The sequence below is a fragment of the Alligator mississippiensis genome, chromosome 4 (genome assembly GCF_030867095.1).
Source record: "Alligator mississippiensis isolate rAllMis1 chromosome 4, rAllMis1, whole genome shotgun sequence".
Classification (NCBI taxonomy): domain Eukaryota; kingdom Metazoa; phylum Chordata; order Crocodylia; family Alligatoridae; genus Alligator; species Alligator mississippiensis.
This window is the reverse complement of record NC_081827.1, coordinates 100213893-100234832: the sequence shown is the minus strand read 5'-3', so window position 1 is coordinate 100234832 and position 20940 is coordinate 100213893. Positions and strand designations below refer to the sequence as shown.

General features: G+C 49.0%; 1 protein-coding gene across 3 annotated transcripts in view; it reads right to left on the bottom strand.

Moving 5' to 3' along the window:
* The window catches only part of CARD10 (caspase recruitment domain family member 10), a 40530-nt gene extending 20672 nt beyond the window's left edge, over positions 1-19858 (bottom strand). Inside the window, exon 1 of one of the 3 annotated variants that reach the window (XM_019489632.2) lies at positions 19655-19858. In XM_019489632.2, coding sequence (XP_019345177.1) covers positions 19655-19661 — 7 coding nt within the window. In that variant the 5' untranslated portion in view covers positions 19662-19858. Of the gene's footprint in view, positions 1-4570; positions 5144-5194; positions 5324-19654 lie in introns of those variants that run through there. The other 2 variants (XM_014606889.3, XM_019489630.2) reach the window with 2 other exon arrangements.
* Between the last annotated feature and the right edge of the window lie 1082 nt (positions 19859-20940).

The window sequence follows — 20940 nt, the reverse complement described above, 5'->3', positions numbered from 1 at the left end:
GAGTTCTTTGCCTCAGTGTTCCTAAGTGAGGGGCACGACAAGTCTCTCACTGGGGTTGTAGAGAGGCAGCAGCAAGGCGCCAGACTTCCATACGTAGATCCTGAGGTGGTGCAGAGTCACTTGGAAGAACTGGATGCCTTTAAGTCGGCAGGCCCGGATGGGCTCCATCCAAGGGTGCTGAAGGCACTGGCCGACATCATTGCAGAGCCACTGGCGGGAATATTCGAACGCTCGTGGCGCACGGGCCAAGTCCCGGAGGACTGGAAAAGGGCTAATGTGGTCCCCATTTTCAAAAAGGGGAGGAAGGAGGACCCAGGCAACTATAGGTCGGTCAGTCTCACCTCCATCCTTGGTAAAGTCTTTGAAAAAATTATCAAGGCTCACATTTGTGAGAGCCCGGCAGGGCAAATTATGCTGAGGGGAAACCAGCATGGGTTTGTGGCGGGCAGATCGTGCCTGACCAACCTAGTCTCTTTCTATGACCAGGTTACGAAACGCCTGGACACAGGAGGAGGGGTGGATGTCGTATACTTAGACTTCAGGAAGGCCTTCGATACGGTATCCCACCCCATACTGGTGAACAAGTTAAGAGGCTGTGATGTGGATGACTGCACAGTCCGGTGGGTGGCGAATTGGCTAGAGGGTCGCACCCAAAGAGTCGTGGTGGATGGGTCGGTCTCGACCTGGAAGGGTGTGGGCAGTGGGGTCCCGCTGGGTTCAGTCCTTGGACCGATACTCTTTAATGTCTTCATCAGCGACTTGGACAAGGGAGTGAAATGTACTCTGTCCAAGTTTGCAGATGACACACAGCTATAGGGAGAAGTGGACATGCCGGAGGGCAGGGAACAGCTGCAAGCAGACCTGGATAGGTTGCACAAGTGGGCAGAAAACAACAGGATGCAGTTCAACAAGGAGAAATGCAAAGTGCTGCACCTAGGGAGGAAAAATGTCCAGCACACCTACAGCCTAGGGAATGACCTGCTGGGTGGCACAGAGGTGGAAAGGGATCTTGGAGTCCTAGTGGACTCCAAGATGAACATGAGCCGGCAGTGTGACGAAGCCATCAGAAAAGCCAATGGCACTTTATCATGCATCAGCAGATGCATGACGAATAGGTCCAGGGAGGTGATACTTCCCCTCTATAGGGCGTTGGTCAGACCGCAGTTGGAGTACTGCGTGCAATTCTGGGCGCCACACTTCAAGAAGGATGCGGATAACCTGGAGAGGGTACAGAGAAGGGCAACTCGTATGGTCAAGGGCCTGCAGACCAAGCCCTACGAGGAGAGACTAGAGAAACTGGACCTTTTCAGCCTCCGCAAGAGAAGGTTGAGAGGCGACCTTGTGGCTGCCTATAAGTTCATCACGGGGGCACAGAAGGGAATAGGTGAGGATTTATTCACCAAGGCGCCCCCGGGGGTTACAAGAAACAATGGCCACAAGCTAGCAGAGAGCAGATTTAGACTAGACATTAGGAAGAACTTCTTCACAGTTAGAGTGGCCAAGGTCTGGAACGGGCTCCCAAGGGAGGTGGTGCTCTCCCCTACCCTGGGGGTCTTCAAGAGGAGGTTAGACGAGTATCTAGCTGGGGTCATCTAGACCCAGCACTCTTTCCTGCTTATGCAGGGGGTCGGACTTGATGATCTATTGAGGTCCCTTCCGACCCTAACATCTATGAATCTATGGTCTAATGCTGCATTTCCCCGATACGTCAGCTTCAGGAAGTCAGAAGAGGGGCTAGAAAAGTGATTCTCAGCCAGGGTGCAACAGCATCCCAGGATGCTGCAAGACTCTTTTAAGGGTGCTACACAATATTAGCACTGATAGGTGTGAAAACACTGACATGATTCACAAGATAAACCCAGAGATTTCAAATAGGAATCCATAGCATTAAAAACCTGATGACCTATTGTGGTCTTTCTGAGTTTTTTGCAGTAGAAGAACTGCTCTATTAAGTTTTCCATAATCAAAAAACTGAGCGAAAGCTCACAGCCGGCATTTGCTGAGGGGTGCCTTGGGTCTAAGAAGGTTGAGAACCAGTGGTCTAGAATGCAATTTCCCCTATAGATCAGCTTGAGGCACTGGAAGCAAAGGGAATCTAGGGGGCATGTTCACAACATGCTGCACCTTTTAAACTGGGGCATCACAAACATCTGGCACAGCAGCCCAATTCACTTCTAATGGAAATGGACACTAGTGTCAAGGGAGCTGGGCCCCGTTACACTAGCAGATGAGTTGCCCCAGTTAGTGGCAAAGCCCAGACTATGAGCAAGCGCAAGGTAAAGTGCTAGCACATTTTTTCCAAACAGTCACCAACTCAGCTGCCAAATTACTTTCCCTTAGGGAATGGGAACTGCTTCATTATTCAAAACAAGCCCTCTCTCTGACCCTCCTGCTCAGCTATAAAGTATAGGTCTCCTCAGGCTGGAAGCCATTTTCCTTTCTCTGTGTACATCTATGCCTCCAGAAAGACTGATAAAAATTCTGGCCCTGATTCCAATGATGCACAAAGTGGCCTGGAATCTCCCTGGCAGCTCAGCAGATTCAAATTCTACCAAGGCAAATGAGAGGAAATCTCCACCTCCTTCAACAGCCCCCAGGGTGAGAGCAGTATCTTAGGACTCTAAATTACCAGCCTGCATAGCAAGGATGCCAGCTAAAGATTTGTTCAGGAGTTAATCCATTAAGTAAAGGCTCATGTATTCCTGGGTCCGGTGTACATGATGTAATTAGAGCACTCCATGCCCGTAACCTTCCTGTTGGCTGAGAGGCCCTAGAGACAAAGGAGATGTTGCATTATTGCAAGGGATGTTCATCCCCCATTTGTGATTAATTCACTAGCTCAGGGGCAGAGTCCTGAAGGGGAATTGAACAGAGCTTGTAGAAGGCACCCTGGTTTCTTAAGCTGGCTTGGCTGCAGTTCTGAGCTCTATTATTCGGCAGCATACTTGTGGGCTTGACTTAAATCCTCCTGAAAGAAATCCAACTGGGTGCTGTGTGCCTATTCAATCAACAAACAGCTTCCTGGCAGGTAGTTTCAGCAGAGACAACCTAGGCCTGAATTCCTCTCCTCTGCCAGCAGCAGCACATCCAAGGCAGGGCAAAGGCACTTCAGGTCCTTGGACGTGGGCAGAGTGGTTTCTATGACAGTTTCTGTCTGACTGAAAGTGGGCACCGAATTTCCCTTTCCAGTCCCCACCTGCAACAGACCTGGAGTGGGGGAGGTGGAGAGGGGTGTAGCTCCATCACTGGAGTCCCACTGGGAGGGAGCTGCTTAGAGGTGTGGTGAATAAATCTAAACAGACCCAGTTCAGAGCTGCAGTAAACATGTGCATCTCCACTGACACCCTCAGCTTAGGTTCTTACTTAGGTCTGGTGGCAATGCACCTCCAGTGTAGGGCTGAGACATCCTAGACAATCCAATGAAATCACAGCCATCAGACATCCAGGCATAGTGTACTAGTTCTCCCTCTGTCTCTGTCTCTGTCTCTGTCTCTCTCACACACACACACACACACACACACACACACACACTCCACCTCTGTCACTGCAGATTTGGCCAGGTAATGGTTTGTGCTACCTCTCAGATCCTAAACAAGGGGGATTTCTCACAGATGTCCTCCCTCCAGCACAAGAACAGGCTGAACAAGTGGCACAGGCAGTCTCTGTACATGGCATGTGGCAGATTGGGAAGGGGGCAGGGAGCAGAAAGCAGAGCAGCAAATCCAGCAGGGGAAGGGGATTGGAGTGGCACTCCATGCCTGCTAAAAAGGTTGGCTCCCACTGATATACCATCACTTATCTATTCATTAAATTGATCTGCAGTCCTCCCCAGCACAGGCTCAGGGCAGATTACAATTAAAAAAAAACAATAGACACATTACAAAGACAGGAGGAATATTAAAATAGATAATATGTAATAGAACAAACTCCGCAGACAATGCCCCCAAACTAAGCCCTACCTACTAAAGGCCTGACCAAATAATAAAGGTCTTACAACTCTTCTCAAAAAGAAGCCTAGACTTGAGTTTTGATAGACCACAAGGGAGAAGAAGTTCTAGGGCTAAGGAGCAATTACCAAAAATTACCTCCTGTGACTTATCCCCAAAATTGGTCCACAGATGATCCTTGCAGGAGCTCGCTCTTGGCTGAGCTTATGGATCAAGATGGGACATAAGGGATAAGGCAGTTGCTTAGGTATATACTAGGAGCCCAGACTGTTTAGAGTCTCAGAATTACACTTGGAAAGCCACTGGGAGCCAGTGTAGACTCTGGAGCACCGGAGTAACATGCTCCTGGCAGCCCACCCCCATCAGAAGGCGGGACACCGCATTCTGCACCAGCTGCACCTTCTGCACAGTCATCGAGGGCAGAACCGCAGTAGTCTACCCTCGGGGTTCCAGAAGCAGGGGAGATCCAAATCTGAAAGAAAGGGTGGCAGCCTTCTCACCACGTGGAGTGGGTGGGTGAAGGCGCTTCTAACCACTGCTGCCACCTGAAGATCAAGGTGCAGCAAACATAAGCACCTACATACTGGCACCCCCGCCTGCCCACCCTAGCAGGGCTCTCTTACCTGGCATGCTGAAAACACACAGCCAGAGCCTTCCACTACCACAAACTGGCCTCTTCTTCCTTGCCCTGCACAACCACAGAGTCCCTGTGCTCTGTCTGGGGTTCAGACTAGCCCAGGCTGGGGAGGGAGCAGGGGTGGAACTACTCTCCTTCAGCACTGGTTGGCTGACACCTAGTCTGTGCGACTGCCAGCATCTGACCCCCCAGGGCAGGTTTCTGGCTGTCTCACCATCCCAGCAGGCAGGCACACCCTGGCCTCTCCCATCCCAGACTTTCCCCATTGTGGCTGTGCTGATCATAAAATGCTAAGCCGGTCACTTCTCCAGCTTGGGGACCGATGGGGCCCCTCTCAGCCTCCCAAGTCACCAGGCACCCTCCTAGCAGCACAGGGCTGGAGAGACCCCCTACTCTTGTCCCCTGCTCAAGCCAGGATCCTTATGCTTCCCATCACAGACTCACAAGTGTGTGTGGGGGGCGGGGGAGAGGGCAGGGATGGAGAAAGCAACTCGCCACGGCTACTGGCAGCCCCAACTCGCTGGTGTGAGCAGAGGATGATCAGAACCCAGCCAGCACCCCTATGCCTCCCTGCACCAAGGTAAATGCTGCCAAAGAGAGGCAAACTCACCCCCCATCCCAGGGCTCAGTCCCCTGGCAAGCAGGGGGGCATATGCCCAGTGTCTTGAGCCTGGGGAGAGTGGAAGCTGCTGCAAAGAGCCCAAGATCGCAGTGCCCCTGCTCTTGTCTGCATCTCTTCCTGCCTCTGCCCACGCCCTACCCGATACACACCTGGCACGATTGGCTAGCAGGAATGCAAGCAGGCCTGAGCTGAGCAAGCCCCGGCCGCCTCTCTGCTCCCCACCCCGGAATGCGAGCCCGGGGGCGGGGTAGGGCAGGGCAGAGCCAGGTGAGCTGCTGGCTGGCTGCACTTGCCCCGGGCCCCCAGCTCTGCATCAGATCTGCATGTACAGTACTGAGCACACGAACCTGGGCAGAAGGATCACTTGGGAGCAGCTCTGCCTCCAGCCTGGGAAAAGGAGCGGGGGGCGGGGCCATGCTGGGCTGCTTCCTGGGGATCCCTGCTAGAGCCCAAAGGATCCTGTATAACAGGGCCTGTTCCTCCTGCCCGAGCTGGGCTGGGGGCTTGTGGGTGTATTAGCAGTCAGGTACACTGGGGAGGGGCTTGCTGGGAGGAGAGAGAGGAGGGGTCATTAAGATGCTGTCTGTGGTGAATGAGTTACAAGTGCTGGAGGGAGGAGGGGAGGAGGCATGCAGGGCAGGTGAATCACTGAAGCCATGTTCTCAAGTTTTTTTAGATCAAGGCGCCCCTCCGAAAATGCCAATTCTTGCACTCAGTTTTTTTGACTGTGGAAAAAATAAAAGAGCACTTCTTCTCTGGCAAAGGACTCGGAAAGCCCGCAGCAGGACAGAGTGGTTTTGACTCTGTGTGTTCCTACTGGATACCACTGGGTTTATCATGTGAATCATATGTCACTGTGGCACACCTCACAGCCCTGACACTGAGCGGCACCCCAGGGCACCCTGAAAAGGACCACAGTACCACAGTACCATAGTTGAAAATCGCTGTCTTAACCATTCAGGGCAAGCAAGCGGGCCCATCCTCTCCGAGAGGCACTGGTCAGAAGGTCCCTGGGCCCCAACACTAAAGATAAGGAGCATGAGCTCTTCGTCCCACGTCACAAGAAAAGCAGCCTTTCCTTTGTGCTGTTTCCCAGCTCTATGCACAGAACAGAGTGTAGCATAGCTCCCTGCCTCTCTCTGCCCTGTCAGAGACCTTCTCAGCCTTGCCTGTTGTACCACCAAGTCTGGCAAGGCCTGGGGAGCATGGCAAGGTATACATGGTGTAGGCATGCGGCACCAGGATTCACTGTTCTCGTATGCTCTGGAGGAGTCCTGGCCATGCTCTCTCAGCCTCCTTTCTCCAGAGGATGCCTTATCCCTTTGTTTGCCAGCCCTACTTCGTTTTCATTTTTACCCCTTCCTGTTCCTTTCTCATCTCTTCATGCGAAACCCTAACGCCAGATTCTTGGGGCTGGCCAAGGTACATGCAACACTGGACCCAGAGAGAAAGGATAAAGGTGGCTTAAAGCCAGGCATAAATTTGGCCCTCAGTATAACTCACAGCTGCTCTATGTCCTTCCAGCTACAAGTAGCCCCACCAAGTCCTGGGACTTCCTGATCAACCTCTCCTGGCCCAAGCTAAGCTGGCCACCTATCTGACCAGGAATGAGGCTCTGTGGATCCATCTTCCTGCCCCTCATCCATGCATGTCTCCAGGCAGTTTCACTGGGTGGCATTCACTGTCTCCTTGGACTCATTCAGGGGCCAGTGGGCACTGGCTGGCATGCTATGCTCTGTGTCTCCCTTGGACTACTTGTTAGTAATGTCTGACCCTCACTCCTGTCCTTGTTACTGCTTTAATAGTTCCAAAAACTCTGTTTGTGCACCCTTGATAGCCCCCTCTAAGAACAGAGGGGACTAACTTTCTTTGTGGGCTCATGCCAATGACTCCATGTGCATCAAATAGGCTTTCCAGCTACTCGCTGCTCCTGCAGACAGAGAATTCCCCAAGCAACATCACTGACAACTTCAAACCCCCAGATATCTTTCTGGAGGATGATGCCAATCAGGAGGTTGAATCTGTCGAAAGTACTGAAAACAGCACGTGCTCCAAGCAGTCTGGGGACAGCTTCTTGGAGGGTGACCGGTGAGTTTTGCTACGTTAAAAAAGGCAAATCACCTAGCCAGGGTCGTTTGACCCCAGCATCCTTTTCTGCCCATGGCAGGGGGTTGGACTTGATGATCTGCTCAGGTCCCTTCCAACCCTACCAACTACAAAACTATGAAACTATAGCTATTGTACTAGGTGGCACTCTGCAGAGCACAGAGTCTTTCAGTCACAGTCCCTGATCAACTTCTACCATGAGTAATCAGAGGCATGGGGCACCTAATCAATACAAGGTAAATCCCTCTCTGTCCTACAATAACAACTCCCTGCCCTCTTGGCACTTCAGGGGCAGCACAGAGGAATGAAACAAGGACCAACAATCTGGCCAAAACAGGGGGGAGATACCCTTAAGCCCTGCTTTACACAGAGAGGCACAATATAGGAGAGAGGTTGGGAGGATTGGAGGGAAGCTTGGCCCTTTGTTCACAAGATGAAAGGGCCCTGTGTGCTCCAGACCTAGAGCCCTTCTTCATGGAGCAAGGAAGGATTTGGGGAGGGCCAGTCCTATGCACCAGGTGGAGTCCTGCTCTGCAGAGGCTCTCTAGGCAGCACCTGACACAGAGTAGGTGGAAACAAAGCCTGAGAGTCGGCTCCTACCTGCATCCTCTCCCCATGGACGGCAGCATGGGACCTACTCCAGCTTTAGCAGCTGTTGGAGAAATTGGACTCATTCTCCTCTCCTGTCCCCACAGAGCTGCTCAGCTCAGTTGTACTGGCTATCCCAGGGGAGAGAGGATGTAGTTTCTAGCAGATGGGGCCCCTCGCCTTTGGTGCTGTATTGCCTTCAAGGTCAGGCATGACGCAGACCTGAGAATGAGATAAAATGAATAAGATGAACGCTCCATTTGTGAGACTTGATTTATCTCCTGCAATCCTACATATTCCTCTGCTCCACAGCAATACCTGGTCTCCATGCTGCTGGAAAGACAGGCTGGAAAAAATAAATTGGGAGTCTCAGCAAGAAGCACAGTATTTGCACTGCATCTGTCCGATTAAGCTCCGGCTAACACAGTTGGTAATAACTTGCTGCTGACTCATTCTCACTCAGAAGGGCCAAACTCCACTCTGCCCAGAGCCCATCAGTGCACAGCTACAGTGGTGGAAGATGAGCATATAACAGAAACCCCTAACCTGTGATCTCCAGTCAGCATTCAAATCCGGTTGCAATTCGTTACCTTCAGTCGAAGGAATCAATTTGCCAGTTGCAAATGAATGATCAGAAACAACAGCAAGCAATGCTGTCTGCGTTGAATAGAGACCCACTCAGCCCTGGCAGGTCTGGCTGCTAGTTATTCTGCTACCAAACAGAGACAGCTTTTTAATTAATAGATTTGCTGAACAGGCCACTTGGGCCCAGTAGGGGGGAGTAGGTGGGGAGTAACAGAATAGCATTGTAGAGAGGGATGGATACAGCCAGGATTAAATCCCTTTCTGCCAGGATTGGTATAATATTGTCCTGCCAGGGTAATAAACTCAAAACCAGTTTCAAACCCTTCCATCCATGCTTTCACTTGACACAATGGGCAAAAAGGTGGGTACTTCACAACACTTAGGCACCCACTCCTGGAGCTGCTGTAGAGAGTAGTGTTCCAATGGAGGACATCACCGTTCATTAATGCTAATTACAGTAAAAGCCAGTGAGCCGGGCCTCACTGTGGTAGGTGCTATGCATACACCTAGTGAGAACCAGTCTCTGCCCAAGGGAGCTTAGTGTCCATATGGACAAGACAAAGAACAGGTGGATGAAAGGAAATATTATCCTTGCATTACAGCTGCAGAACAAAGACACAAAGAGATTTTACATGTAAATTGTACTTGCATTGACAATAGCAGCACAGTGGAAAATGTACTACACCGCCTATGCAGATTCAGTCGCATCACAATAAAAGCACATTCTTCCATCTACCTTGTTTACAGGAAGGGGAATAACTCCACTGGTGAAGGGCATCTCTACCAGAATAGGCAGACAAGGTTCTTTGGGTAAATGTGATATCTTTTATTAGACCAACTAAATAGTTGGAAAAATTGTTCTTTGCAAGCTTTCGAGTACAAATACCCTTCTTCAGGCAGAGGAAGAGTCCACATCTGCCTGAAGAAGACTTTCCCTCTGCCTGAAGAAGGATGTTTGTATCTGAAAGCTTGCAAAGAACAATTTTTCCAACTATTTAGCTGATCTAATAAAAGACATCACATTTCCCCAAATAACCTTGTTAGCCTATGTCCTTAGACCAACATGGCTACAACCAACATCCTCTCTACCAGCATAGATAGGGCCACCCAAGGGGCTGTACCATAAAACTGTGACAGGTTATTAGAGGTTCAGTTATACATATACTGGCAAAAAAGAAAAGAAAAGAAAAATCACACTCCACTCCAAAGTAGTTATCCCAGCAAAATTCTCTGGGTTGCAGTGGTTTGCTCATGGTTACACAAAAAAGCAGTAGCAGAACAAGGTACTCTCACCCATACGTTGTTTCCAATTAATTGGAGAGAAGGCCTACAGGAGAACTGACAGTGGGACCTTCTCTGTAGACTTGCACCAAAAACTAGATTTACTGCACTGCCTGTTGCCAGCACTAAATACTAGTGTGACCACTTTGACCTGGGCAAACCTGCCAGGTCCCTTATAGTAGAAAATTGTCATTTTTTCCTAGAAAACAACTTGCAGAGAGATTTAATGTTGTGAGTATATGAATATGCATGGTATTTAAATGAAGATGAGTAAATTACAGTTGCTTTCCAAATTGACTTTCAATGCAAGCTAGACACCTAACCCCCTTTTTTTAGGCATCTATTTCTATGCACATTTATAAACCTGGCCCCAAGCTGACTGCGTTAGGCTAGTAGCTGAGAGCTCACTGGAATATATCCTGTATCTGGAAAGAGAAGTGTTTTGCAGACACTTACCAGTTTCAAGGAGGTTTTAGGTAGGAATACCTCTGAGGTCAACAATGAATTCTTCGGATCACTTGCACAGACAGAGAAAGAGAGAGAAAGAGAAAGAGAGAGTGAGAGAGAAAAAAGCTAACCTTTATGATCCCATTTAAAACAATTCTGTTTCACAAAACCCTGTCCAGGGGCTTTAGTTTTGAGTCAGCAAACAAGTAAAATAGATTTCAAAACCTCGAAAGTTGCCATGAAACAAAACCGTCACCCTCCAGCCAGCTCTCAATGTAACATTCATTAGCAAATAGGTGTTCGCTAATGTGCTAAAAACACATTTTTCCCAACTGAAGGCAAGGTCTAAATGACACAAGCTGCACCTGCTGCTATTTTCATCGCTCTGACTCTGTTGCTCTGTACCCAAGCACTCTTGCACAGGGTGTAACGTGGGCGTAAGATGCCATCATAACACCCTGGTAGCACCTGCTTGACACTCACTTTCCGTCAGTGTAAAAGAGTGCATGAGGCACAGAGGACTCAGCCCCATTTATTTTTCAGAAACAAATAACCGTATAAACAATTCCAGCAGAAAAGGGGAGCTTAACAGGCTGTTTGCTTCATTTCAGAAAGTGTTCTGTTTAGATGAAAAAACAACTGGCTGTACTCCTCCATCCCTCCTTGCCCCTCTCCCCACAAGCCCAGCAGCTGGAGCTAAAGGTGGAAAAGTCTGCAAACACCCCTTGGCAATATGCTGGCAACATATTCCTGTGCTCATTAAAACTTCAAGGTGTGTACAGTGACAAGTAAGACTTGAATTAGAGAGACTGCTCAAAGGAAACAAATCTGAGATACACATTTCATCATTCTAAAGCCACCCCATCTCCCATTCCAGTGGTGACTTCACTTGCATGAGAATCAGACCATATCTCCTCAGATGTGCGTCCCATCCCAAACCAGCTTCCGAATTGCTTTATTATTAAAATGCTTTTATCCCTTCAACACATCTACCTCTCTCTCTCATACACATACATATGCACAGTGTCTATCTCTTCCTCTCACATACATACGCATGCACGGATACCCACACGTGCCAGCAGAGCCTTCATGTCTCAACTCCTTTTATACCAGGTTTGATTGGGGGGGAGGGTTTCACAACATCCAGCTTGATAAAGCTACTAAATAAAATACTCCATCCTCTGCAATGTCACAATGGCCTTAAACAGCAAAAGACACTGCCTGGCAAATCCAGACTTCAGTGGAGTTGTGCCAGCTTACACCAGGTCTGAATTTGACCCATAATGCTTAAAAAGAGAGGGCCACATTCAGCCTGGAGCTGATGGAATTAATGGTGTCAATTGGAGCAGAATGTGGCCCTATTTTAGAAACAAAACAAAGGACGGAACAAATTAAAAGCTGAGTGCAAAGGGGACACATATCACACCCACTTGGCTCATGGGTGTAAGTGACAAGGCCAAAGCACAAATCTGAATTGCATATGCATCACAGACTGCAACAGATCAAAAGGGAAAGGCATTCTGCATGTTATTAACATGGGCGCAGTAACCCATCTGACTTTCATTACAGTGTAAGTAGTATTAGAGAGAGATCCTGTGCTGCAGGCTGCAACCACAAGAGATTAGCACGACCGCATCAGCCTCAGCAAGCCAGATGTTCCCTGCTGCAAAGGAGAGGCTTGCAAAATGATGGGAAGACAAGCCAGCAAATGCCGTGTGTGTGTGTATGTGTGTGTGTGTGTGTGTGTGTGTGTGAACGCACCTTATTGAAAATATATACATATACTTCCCATAAGACACATTTGAAGACAGAGTTGAGGTTATATGCGCACATTAATATTCATGATGTTTAAATAATAGTCAAGTCTCATGAGTGAAAAAAAATATAAACGCTCAACAGTGAGAAAATTCATTTTTATAGTTCCACAAACAACCTTAACTCTGACCCTGTAACCCACCTGCCACTCTACTAGAGATAAAGGAATAGTGTAAATAGTCTGGCAACTCTAGATTGATTTCAAAGTCACTACAGTGATTTATACCCACTGGAGATCCAGCCCATTAGCTGGACTATGAAAATGGATGCTCTACAGCCTACCTGCTCCCATCTCTCCTCCCTGGAACTAAGGCTTATCTCAGTGAATGGAGTTCTCTGGTGCCTACAGCCAATCCGTAGGACTTGAATGGGGTAAAGGTACATCTCTGATCTGTGTCCCAATGGAGAGGCAACAGAGCCATATGGGGAGGTTGTTGCAGTGAGATTGCAGTGCGGTTGCAGTCCATATGTAGAGAAGCTAGAATGGGTTCTCTGCGTCCCTGCTGAATGATGGACGCACTGATGCTGCAGTGTAATCTCTGGATCCAAGTGGAACATGTGATCTGTGGCTTGTAGCAGTGGCAAATGGTGGAGGAGGGTCAGATCAGATCTCTAGCCTATATACAGCGAGGATGAGGTAGAATACGAGAGGCTGGTATCTCTACCACGTAACAGGCAGGCAAACTGGAGAAGGGAGAGGCAACATATTCTGCAATATTTTATTAATAAGTTTGTGAAATAAAGACATGATTGAATGAGCAAATTGCTGGTCACAGTGTTATATTTACAACACTATGGATCAGGTTCTCAGCTAGGGTAAATCAGCACATTATAGTCACTGGTTTAAACCAACTAAGCATCCAGCTGTAAATCTTTATTGAAGACAAGTGGTTTGGTATTTTTAATTCAAAAATACAGCTCCTGAGGGAAGCAAAAATCTATATGGGGACTTGCAAAACCCTAAATTACTCAGGGAAAGGAACAGCACTGACAAATTCCTTGCTGGCTTCTATCTGGCAATTAGGAAAAATACAGCTCTGATAGAGCATAACCTAGCACGCACAGAGAGTCAGTTGAACACAGAGTCTAATCCTGCTTCCTTTGGTCACAGAAGCAGCCTATTGATTTCAGTGGGGCTACTCATGTGAGTAGAGCAAGAAGGATCTAGCCCGTCATTTTAGGGTCTGATTTTACTCCAGCAGTCACTGGGAGCTTTGCCACTGGGAGCAAAGTAATAAGCTTCAAGGCTAATCATTTACAGCAGCAATGCATCTAGGAATCTTCTTAACATCCTCTGAGCTCCAAAATAAATATTTAACTCCTGCCAGCGGGATGTATTTCAACAGCAGCAGAACATCTGAAAGCAAATTCCTCTTTCAGCGAATAGAAGCATTTTTGCCAACATGGTGACTCAAGTGAGGTACGGCAATATTTATACAACTGCTGTGCCCCATGTTTCCCATTTTATTATGTTTCTCAACCCCAAACCTGGGCTCAGAGCCATACCAGAGGCAGGACGGTGCAACTGTCAAGGGCACAGAGCCACAAAGGGCACAATGGCACTGGATCCTGACCTGGATGCAGTGTAACCACATTTGTTCAGCAATTTACACAAGTCAATTAGCAGCTGCTTCACAACACAGCTAATTAGCCTTCCCACAGCACCCCTCCCCCCCCCCCCCCAGCAGCTTCTTGCATGGGAGCTAATGTGTGGAAGCACTGTGCTTGCTCTGAACACATTTACTGGGAGTAAACTAAATAGCTCTGCAGGACACCATGTCGTGGGTGTGGATGTCCTGTGGAAGGGTGCCCTGCCAGGTTGTGCGCATAACTGCACACAGGGCACAACAATCTGGAAGTGGTAGGCATTAAAGATGCAGCAGTTATTTCTTAGTTTCACAAGTGAAGACAATCATCCCCAGTGTTGCAGTCCCTGAACACCCAGATCAGACTCAAAGGGATTTAAGGCCCCTCTCCTGGTGATCCATGGCTTAGTTACCACCTTTTGAGGTTTACGCTTGAAAGTGGTTTCATAGATTTCATAGACTTCATAGATATTAGGGCTGGAAGGGACCTCGGAAGATCATCGAGTCCAGCCTCCTGCCCAAAGGGCAGGAAGTCAGCTGGGGTCATAGGATCCCAGCAAGATAAGCATCCAGTTTGCTCTTGAAGGTGTTCAATGTAGGCGCTTGAACCACCTCCGGTGGCAGGCTGTTCCAGACCTTGGGGGCTCGGACAGTAAAGAAATTCTTCCTTATGTCCAGCCTGAAACGGTCTTGTAGTAGTTTATGACCATTCGACCTAGTCGTCATCCCTTGGGGCACTCTGGTGAACAAACGTTCCCCCAGATACTGGTGGTCACCCCTGATAAACTTATAGGTGGCCATCAGATCACCCCTGAGCCTGCGCTTTTCCAGGCTAAAGAGCCCCAGGGCTCTCAGCCTGTCATCGTAGGGCCTGCTTCCCTGACCTCTGATCATGCGCGTGGCTCTTCTCTGGACTCTCTCAAGCTTCTCCACATCCTTTTTGAATTGTGGAGCCCAAAACTGGATGCAGTACTCCAGCTGCGGCCTCACTAAGGCCGAGTACAAGGGGAGAATGACATCCCGGGATTTGCTTGAGAAGCATCTATGGATGCAAGCCAGCATTTTGGTTGCTTTACTAGCCGCAGCATCGCACTGCAGGCTCATGTTCATCTTGTGGTCAATGATGACCCCCAAGTCTCTTTCTTGCATAGTGCTAGCCAACATAGCACTGCCAAGCCTATAAGGATGCTGCGGGTTTTTCTTCCCAAGGTGGAGAACCTTGCATTTATCGGCATTGAACACCATCAGATTCTCGTCCGCGCACTTGCTGAGCCTGTCCAGGTCAGCCTGGATCACCCGCCTGTCTTCTGGTGTGGATGCTTTGCCCCAAAGTTTGGTGTCATTGGCGAACTTGGCCAGTCTGCTTCTGACTCCAGAGTCCACATCATTAATGAAGATGTTGAACAGTATGGGTCCAAGGACAGAGCCTTGGGGGACCCCACTGGTCACAGGACACCACGATGAGTGACTTCCATCAATTACTACCCTGTGGGTCCGACCCCGGAGCCAATTTTCCAGCCAGTGGATCGTGGAGGACCCAAGGCAACAATTGGCCAGTTTCTCCAAGAGATGATCATGGGAAACCAGATCGAAGGCTTTTTTGAAGTCAAGATATATGACATCAATCTCTTCTCCCTTGTCCAGGTGATAGGTCACCTGGTCGTAGAAGGAAATGAGATTGGTCAAGCAAGACCTACCCGCAACAAACCCGTGCTGGCTATCCCTTAAGATGTTGGCGTCGGCCAGTCCATTAAGGATGGCCTCTTTAATAAACTTTTCTAAGATCTTCCCCGGGATAGAAGTCAGGCTAATGGGCCTATAGTTAGCTGGATCCACTTTCCTCCCTTTCTTGAAGATAGGCACCACATTGGCCTTCTTCTAGTCTTCGGGCACTACACCAGAGCGCCAAGAGTTTTCAAAGATCCGTGCTAGAGGCTGGGCTATGATGCTCGCCAGCTCCTTGAGTACCCTGGGGTGAAGATTGTCAGGGCCGGCTGACTTGAAGGTATCCAGCTTCTCAAGATGTTCCTTCACGAAGTCAGCATCAATGGAGGGCAGGGGATCACCCTCACCCAGACTTCCCTGTCCCATAGCGGGCATGGGCGTCCCATGGGACTGATGAAAGACCGACGCAAAGTACCTATTTAATAGGTTGGCTTTTTCCTGGGCGTCAGTTGTCAGTTGCCCCATCTGGTTCAGCAGAGGTCCAATATTGCCCCTGCTTTTCCTCCGGCTCCCCACATATCTGAAAAAGGATTTTTTATTGTTTTTGATGCTCAAAGCTAGCTGGAGTTCAGTTGCAGCCTTGGCTTTCCTGCTGTGCTCCCTACAGGACCGGACCAGTGCAGAATAATCCTCCTTGGAGGTGACTCCCATCCTCCATCCTTTGTAGGCCTTTCTTTTTAGCCTCAGGAGGTCTGCTAGGCCCCTGGAGAGCCAGGGGGGCTGCTGTGCCCTCTTGCTGCCTTTCCTCCGAGATGGAATAGACTTAGTTTGTGCATTGAGGATCGCTCCCTTGAGGAGCAACCACTCTTCTTGAACTCCCCTCTCCCCGTGGTCACGGTCCCTTAGGGCCTCACTGACAAGCCTCCTCAGCTTGTCAAAGTCGGCTTTCCTGAAGTCAAGGACTTCCGTGTTGCTGACTGACTTGCCAGCTTTTCGGCGGATGGTGAAGGTGATCAGCTCGTGGTCGCTGTCACCCAGCTTCCCATCGGTCACTAGGTTGCCGACTAGGTCATCCCCAGTAGCCAGTACCAGGTCGAGCAGCACTTTGCCTCTCGTTGGCCCATAGACTTCTTGAGTCAGGTAGAGGTCATCCATGCACAAGAGGAAGCTTTGCAACTGCTCAGATTTTGCTGAGCGATCCTCCCACGAGATGTCCGGGTAATTGAAGTCACCCATGACAACCATGGTCCTGGAGCATGCGGCCTCAGCCAGTTCCCGGGCAAACTCCTGGTCAAGCTCAGGACTTTGGGTGGGAGGTCTGTAGTAGACTCCCACCATTGTGTCCCCTGCGCCGTGTTCCCCATGGATTTTAACCCAGAGGGTCTCCAGCCGTCCACCCTGGTCACCAATATCAGCTTGCAGGGACGCGTAGCTTTCCTTAACATAGAGAGCTACACCCCCGCCCCTTTTCTCTACACGATCCCTCCTGTACAGGGTATAGCCATCTATCCCCGTGGTCCAGTCATGGGTGGAATCCCACCAGGTCTCCGTTATCCCTATGACATCATAATTATTTGCATTGAGCAGGAGGATGAGTTCCTCCTGCTTATTCCCCAAGCTCCTGGCATGCAAGCCACCTCCTGAGCAGTTTCTCTGGATGCAAGCCACCTCCTGGGCAAAGAAGCTCCATTGGCAGAAATGCTCATCAATGCTCCATTGTTTTCTTCCAATATTTTCTGGGGGTTTTAGATCTATATCAGGGCAAAAACTTAACCAGGCAAGCAAGCAAGCCCCACAAAAGAGCTTTCCATGTGCCACAGGTACACAAGAGTCCCCAGTGTCACACTGAATTCATAAGCAGTGCACAGGTTCCCCAAATCATTGCAAGCAGTGTGCATGCTTTACCATCTATAGCAGTTTCTGCCCATGTGCTATTTGCACATAGGCGGCAGTTGTTTTGCACTTACCGAAACAGAAGTACAATTTGGAAGCTGCGGCCATGACTGAGCAGTCCTCTTTAGGATCCCTTCTGCTCACCTTGAATAGGGAAGGGGCTAAAAAAGGTGCCCAAATCATAGGCGTTTTCAAACCCCCCTGAATGGATTGCCACATCCAGCGGGATCACTCTACTTGCAGCTGAAACCAAAAAAATTAAGTACTGAAGCTCTCCATATGGAATGTCCACACTCTCATGGACTTCCTGAACAGTGAGCATCCTGAAAGAAGAACCACCATAGTAGCTAGAGAACTTGTAAGATATGACATCGATATTGCTGCCCTGAGACCCACTGGTCAGATGAAGACCAGTTGAAAGAAGAAGGAGGTGGCTACACCTTTTTTTGGAAAGAAAAGTCACCTGAAGTCACATTCACGGGGTTGGCTTTGCCATCAAGAACAAGATTGTCAGCCAGCTTTCAGAATTCCCCGCGGGCATTAATGAACATGTTATGACTCTCTGCCTTGAGCTCAGTAAAAACCAGTATGCTACAGTTATCAGTGCATATGCCCCCACACTTGACGATGAAGAAGTCAACAAGGAACTGTTGCTCTTGACACCATGCTGACTGCCACTGCCCTCATGACAAGCTCATCCTCATGGGTGACTTCAATGCAAGAATTGGGCAACATCCTGAACTCTGGAGTGGAACCATTGGGAAAGAGGGGGTGTGGAAAGTCAACTCCAATAGTATCCTCCTCCTTAACAAATGTGTAGAGCATGACTTGCTCATCACAAATACCACCTTCAGACAGAGTGACAAATATAAGACCACTTGGAAATACCCACGCTCCAATCACTGGCACCTTCTTGACTGTATTAGTGTCAGAGTCCATGTTTGTACTGATGTCTGTATCACTTGAATCCTGAGAGGTGCAGATGACTGCTGGATGGACCACCATTTAGTCAGATCCACCATGGACATGCAGCTTGCACCACACCATCATAAACAACTGAAAGAAATGCAGAAGAGATTTAACATCCAGGCACTCCAAGACCAAGCTAGATGCAAGGCTCTTCAGCAATGCCTTACTGAGAGGCACTCTGACCTACCTGATGACATCAAGGACATCCAGGCACACTGGAAGGAGCTTAAGAATATTATTCACAAGGCATCTGCTGAATCAATTGGATACTGCTCTTACCATCACTCAGATTGGTTTGAAGAGAACAATGAGAAAATCCTAGCACTTATCCATCAGAAGAGAGCTATGTTCTGCAGCTGTCAAAATTAACCCTCCAACCAGCAAACATGAGGGGCTTACCACTGGCTCAAACCTGTAGTTCAGAGGAGGCTACGGGACAGCAAGAACCTGTGGTAGCAAGCGAAGGCCACGGAGATCCAGAGTTTTCCTGATCAACATGACATGAGAAGCTTCTTTCAAGTTATAAAAGCCATCCACAGGCCAACCCCCTTGCGATCCCATGACGGCTCTGACCTTCTCACAGCCAACGTATCCATCAAGCAAGGCTGGAAGGAGCACTTCAAGACTCTTACTCAACCATGAAGATAAGGTCTCGGCTGCCACCATTGAGTCCGTTCCTCAACACTCAGTAATAGAACCACTTGCTGATCCCCCACCTTTCAAGGAAGCCTGGCATGCCATTAATCAGACCAAGAACAATAAGGCACCAGACTCATATGGCATTCCTGCAGAGGTCTTCAAAGCTAGTGAAACAGCACTAGTGGAAAAATTTCATCAACTTCTCATCAAAATATGGGTTAACAAGAAAGTTCCACCTGACTTAAAGAATGCCAACACTATGACCATCTTCAAGGAAGGGGACATGTCAGCGCATAGGTGATACATAAGAGGAGCACAGATGGCACGTGATTCCCCTGAAATTGGCCCTCACCGGCCGGGGACCAGGGAGTGCCAGCAGCACTTCCAGTTTTTCTGGCAGCACTTCCGGTTTGCCACCAGTGATTCCAGGGTCAGCAATCAGTCACTAGGGCCCCCCCGCCCCAGTCAGCGATTGGCTGCTGGTGCCCCGCCAGATCCAGGAGGCACCGGTTGCCCATAAGTCAGTGTGGGAACTACTGAAGCATTGCCCTCCTCTCTGTTGCCAGGAAGATTCTTACTCACATCCTTCTGAATCGCCTTCTTGATGTCAGTGTGACTTTAGATCATCTTGGGGTACCACTGACATGATTTGTGTTGCACGACAGATTCAGGAGAAGTGTAGAGAGCAACACCAGGAGCTGTTTATGGCATTCATTGAGCTAACTAAGGCCTTTGACTCCATCAATGGTGAAGCCATATGGAAGGTGCTGGCTAGGTTTGGTTGTCCACTGAAGTTCATCAGTGTTCTCAGACTACTTCATGATGGGATGACTGTCACAGTCCTTTGCAATAGATCAGAGACAGACGCACTTACCATCCATACTGGTGTCAAGCAGGGCTGTTTCATCATCCCAACACTTTTTTCCACCTATCTTGCTGTGATTTTGATTTTCATCCGTGACCACCTTCTTCCTGGAATTGGGGTTGAGTATCAAATGGATGGTCAGCTTTTCAACCTGTGGTACCTTCACAACAAAACAAAAGTTACCAAAACTGGCATCACTGACCTTCAGTACACTGTCGATGTGCTATCCTCACACACATTGAGACTGATCTGTGGTCCATTCTTGACCTTTTCTCAGGTGCCTATCACAGCCTGGGACTCTCCCTTAACATTAGGAAGATCAAAGTGCTCCATCAGCCTGCCCTGGCACAAGCTACTCCCCTCCCCACCACATTACTACTAGTGGAGAACCCGTGGAAAACTTAGAGCATTTCCCATACCTTAGCAGTCACTTCTCCCAGTCTCAGTCTTGATGTAGAAATCGAACATAGGATTTGCTATGCCAGCATATCCTTCAGAAAGCTGCTTCGCCATACCTGTGCTGACCAAGATCTCCAGATGGAAAATAAAATCCTAGTCTACAATGCAGTGGTTATCCCCACACTCTTCTAGAGTGGTGAGGCATGGGTGACATATCAAACCCATCTTTAGCGCCTGGAATGGTTCCATCACCATTACCTCAGGAAGATTCTTCGCATGAGATGAGAAAACCATTGCACCAATGCCAGCATCCTCTCTGCAGCTAATGGTGGCAGCTGCCTTCTGCTGCCAGACCTTCTGGTGGGCTGGCCAGAAATAGCTGAAACTAACCCAAACCCCTATTTGTCAGTACAGCTGCATCTGCACAGGGGTTTTGCCAGCATAACAAGACTGGCTCCAGATGTGATTTGTTTTATGTTTCTGACCAGGCTAGCTATGCAGGCAGACTTCTGGTGTGTAGACAAAGCCTCCCTCTCCCCACCCCCTATCCCTTTTACCCATCCCCTCACCTTGGCATGTGCTATATTTAATCATTTGACAAACATGGCCACCCTAGGCTGGGGGTAATACAGCTACAGGCTGGAGCAAGACTATCGAAAGTGTGCCATAGCATGAAAGCTTGGTTTTCAAACCTACCATGGTATGGAGGTGCTACCAAGCCAAAGCCCCTCCTAGGGAACAAGGCCCTGCCAGTAGCCAGGAAGCAAGCCCCATCTGAAGAGGTTCCAGAGAAAGGATGCACTCAAAACCTGCACTGCTATCACCAGGCCACCGGGTGTCACCCTCTGTCTGCCCATTATTCACAGGAAAAGCCCCCCCCCACACTGGGAAGTGGG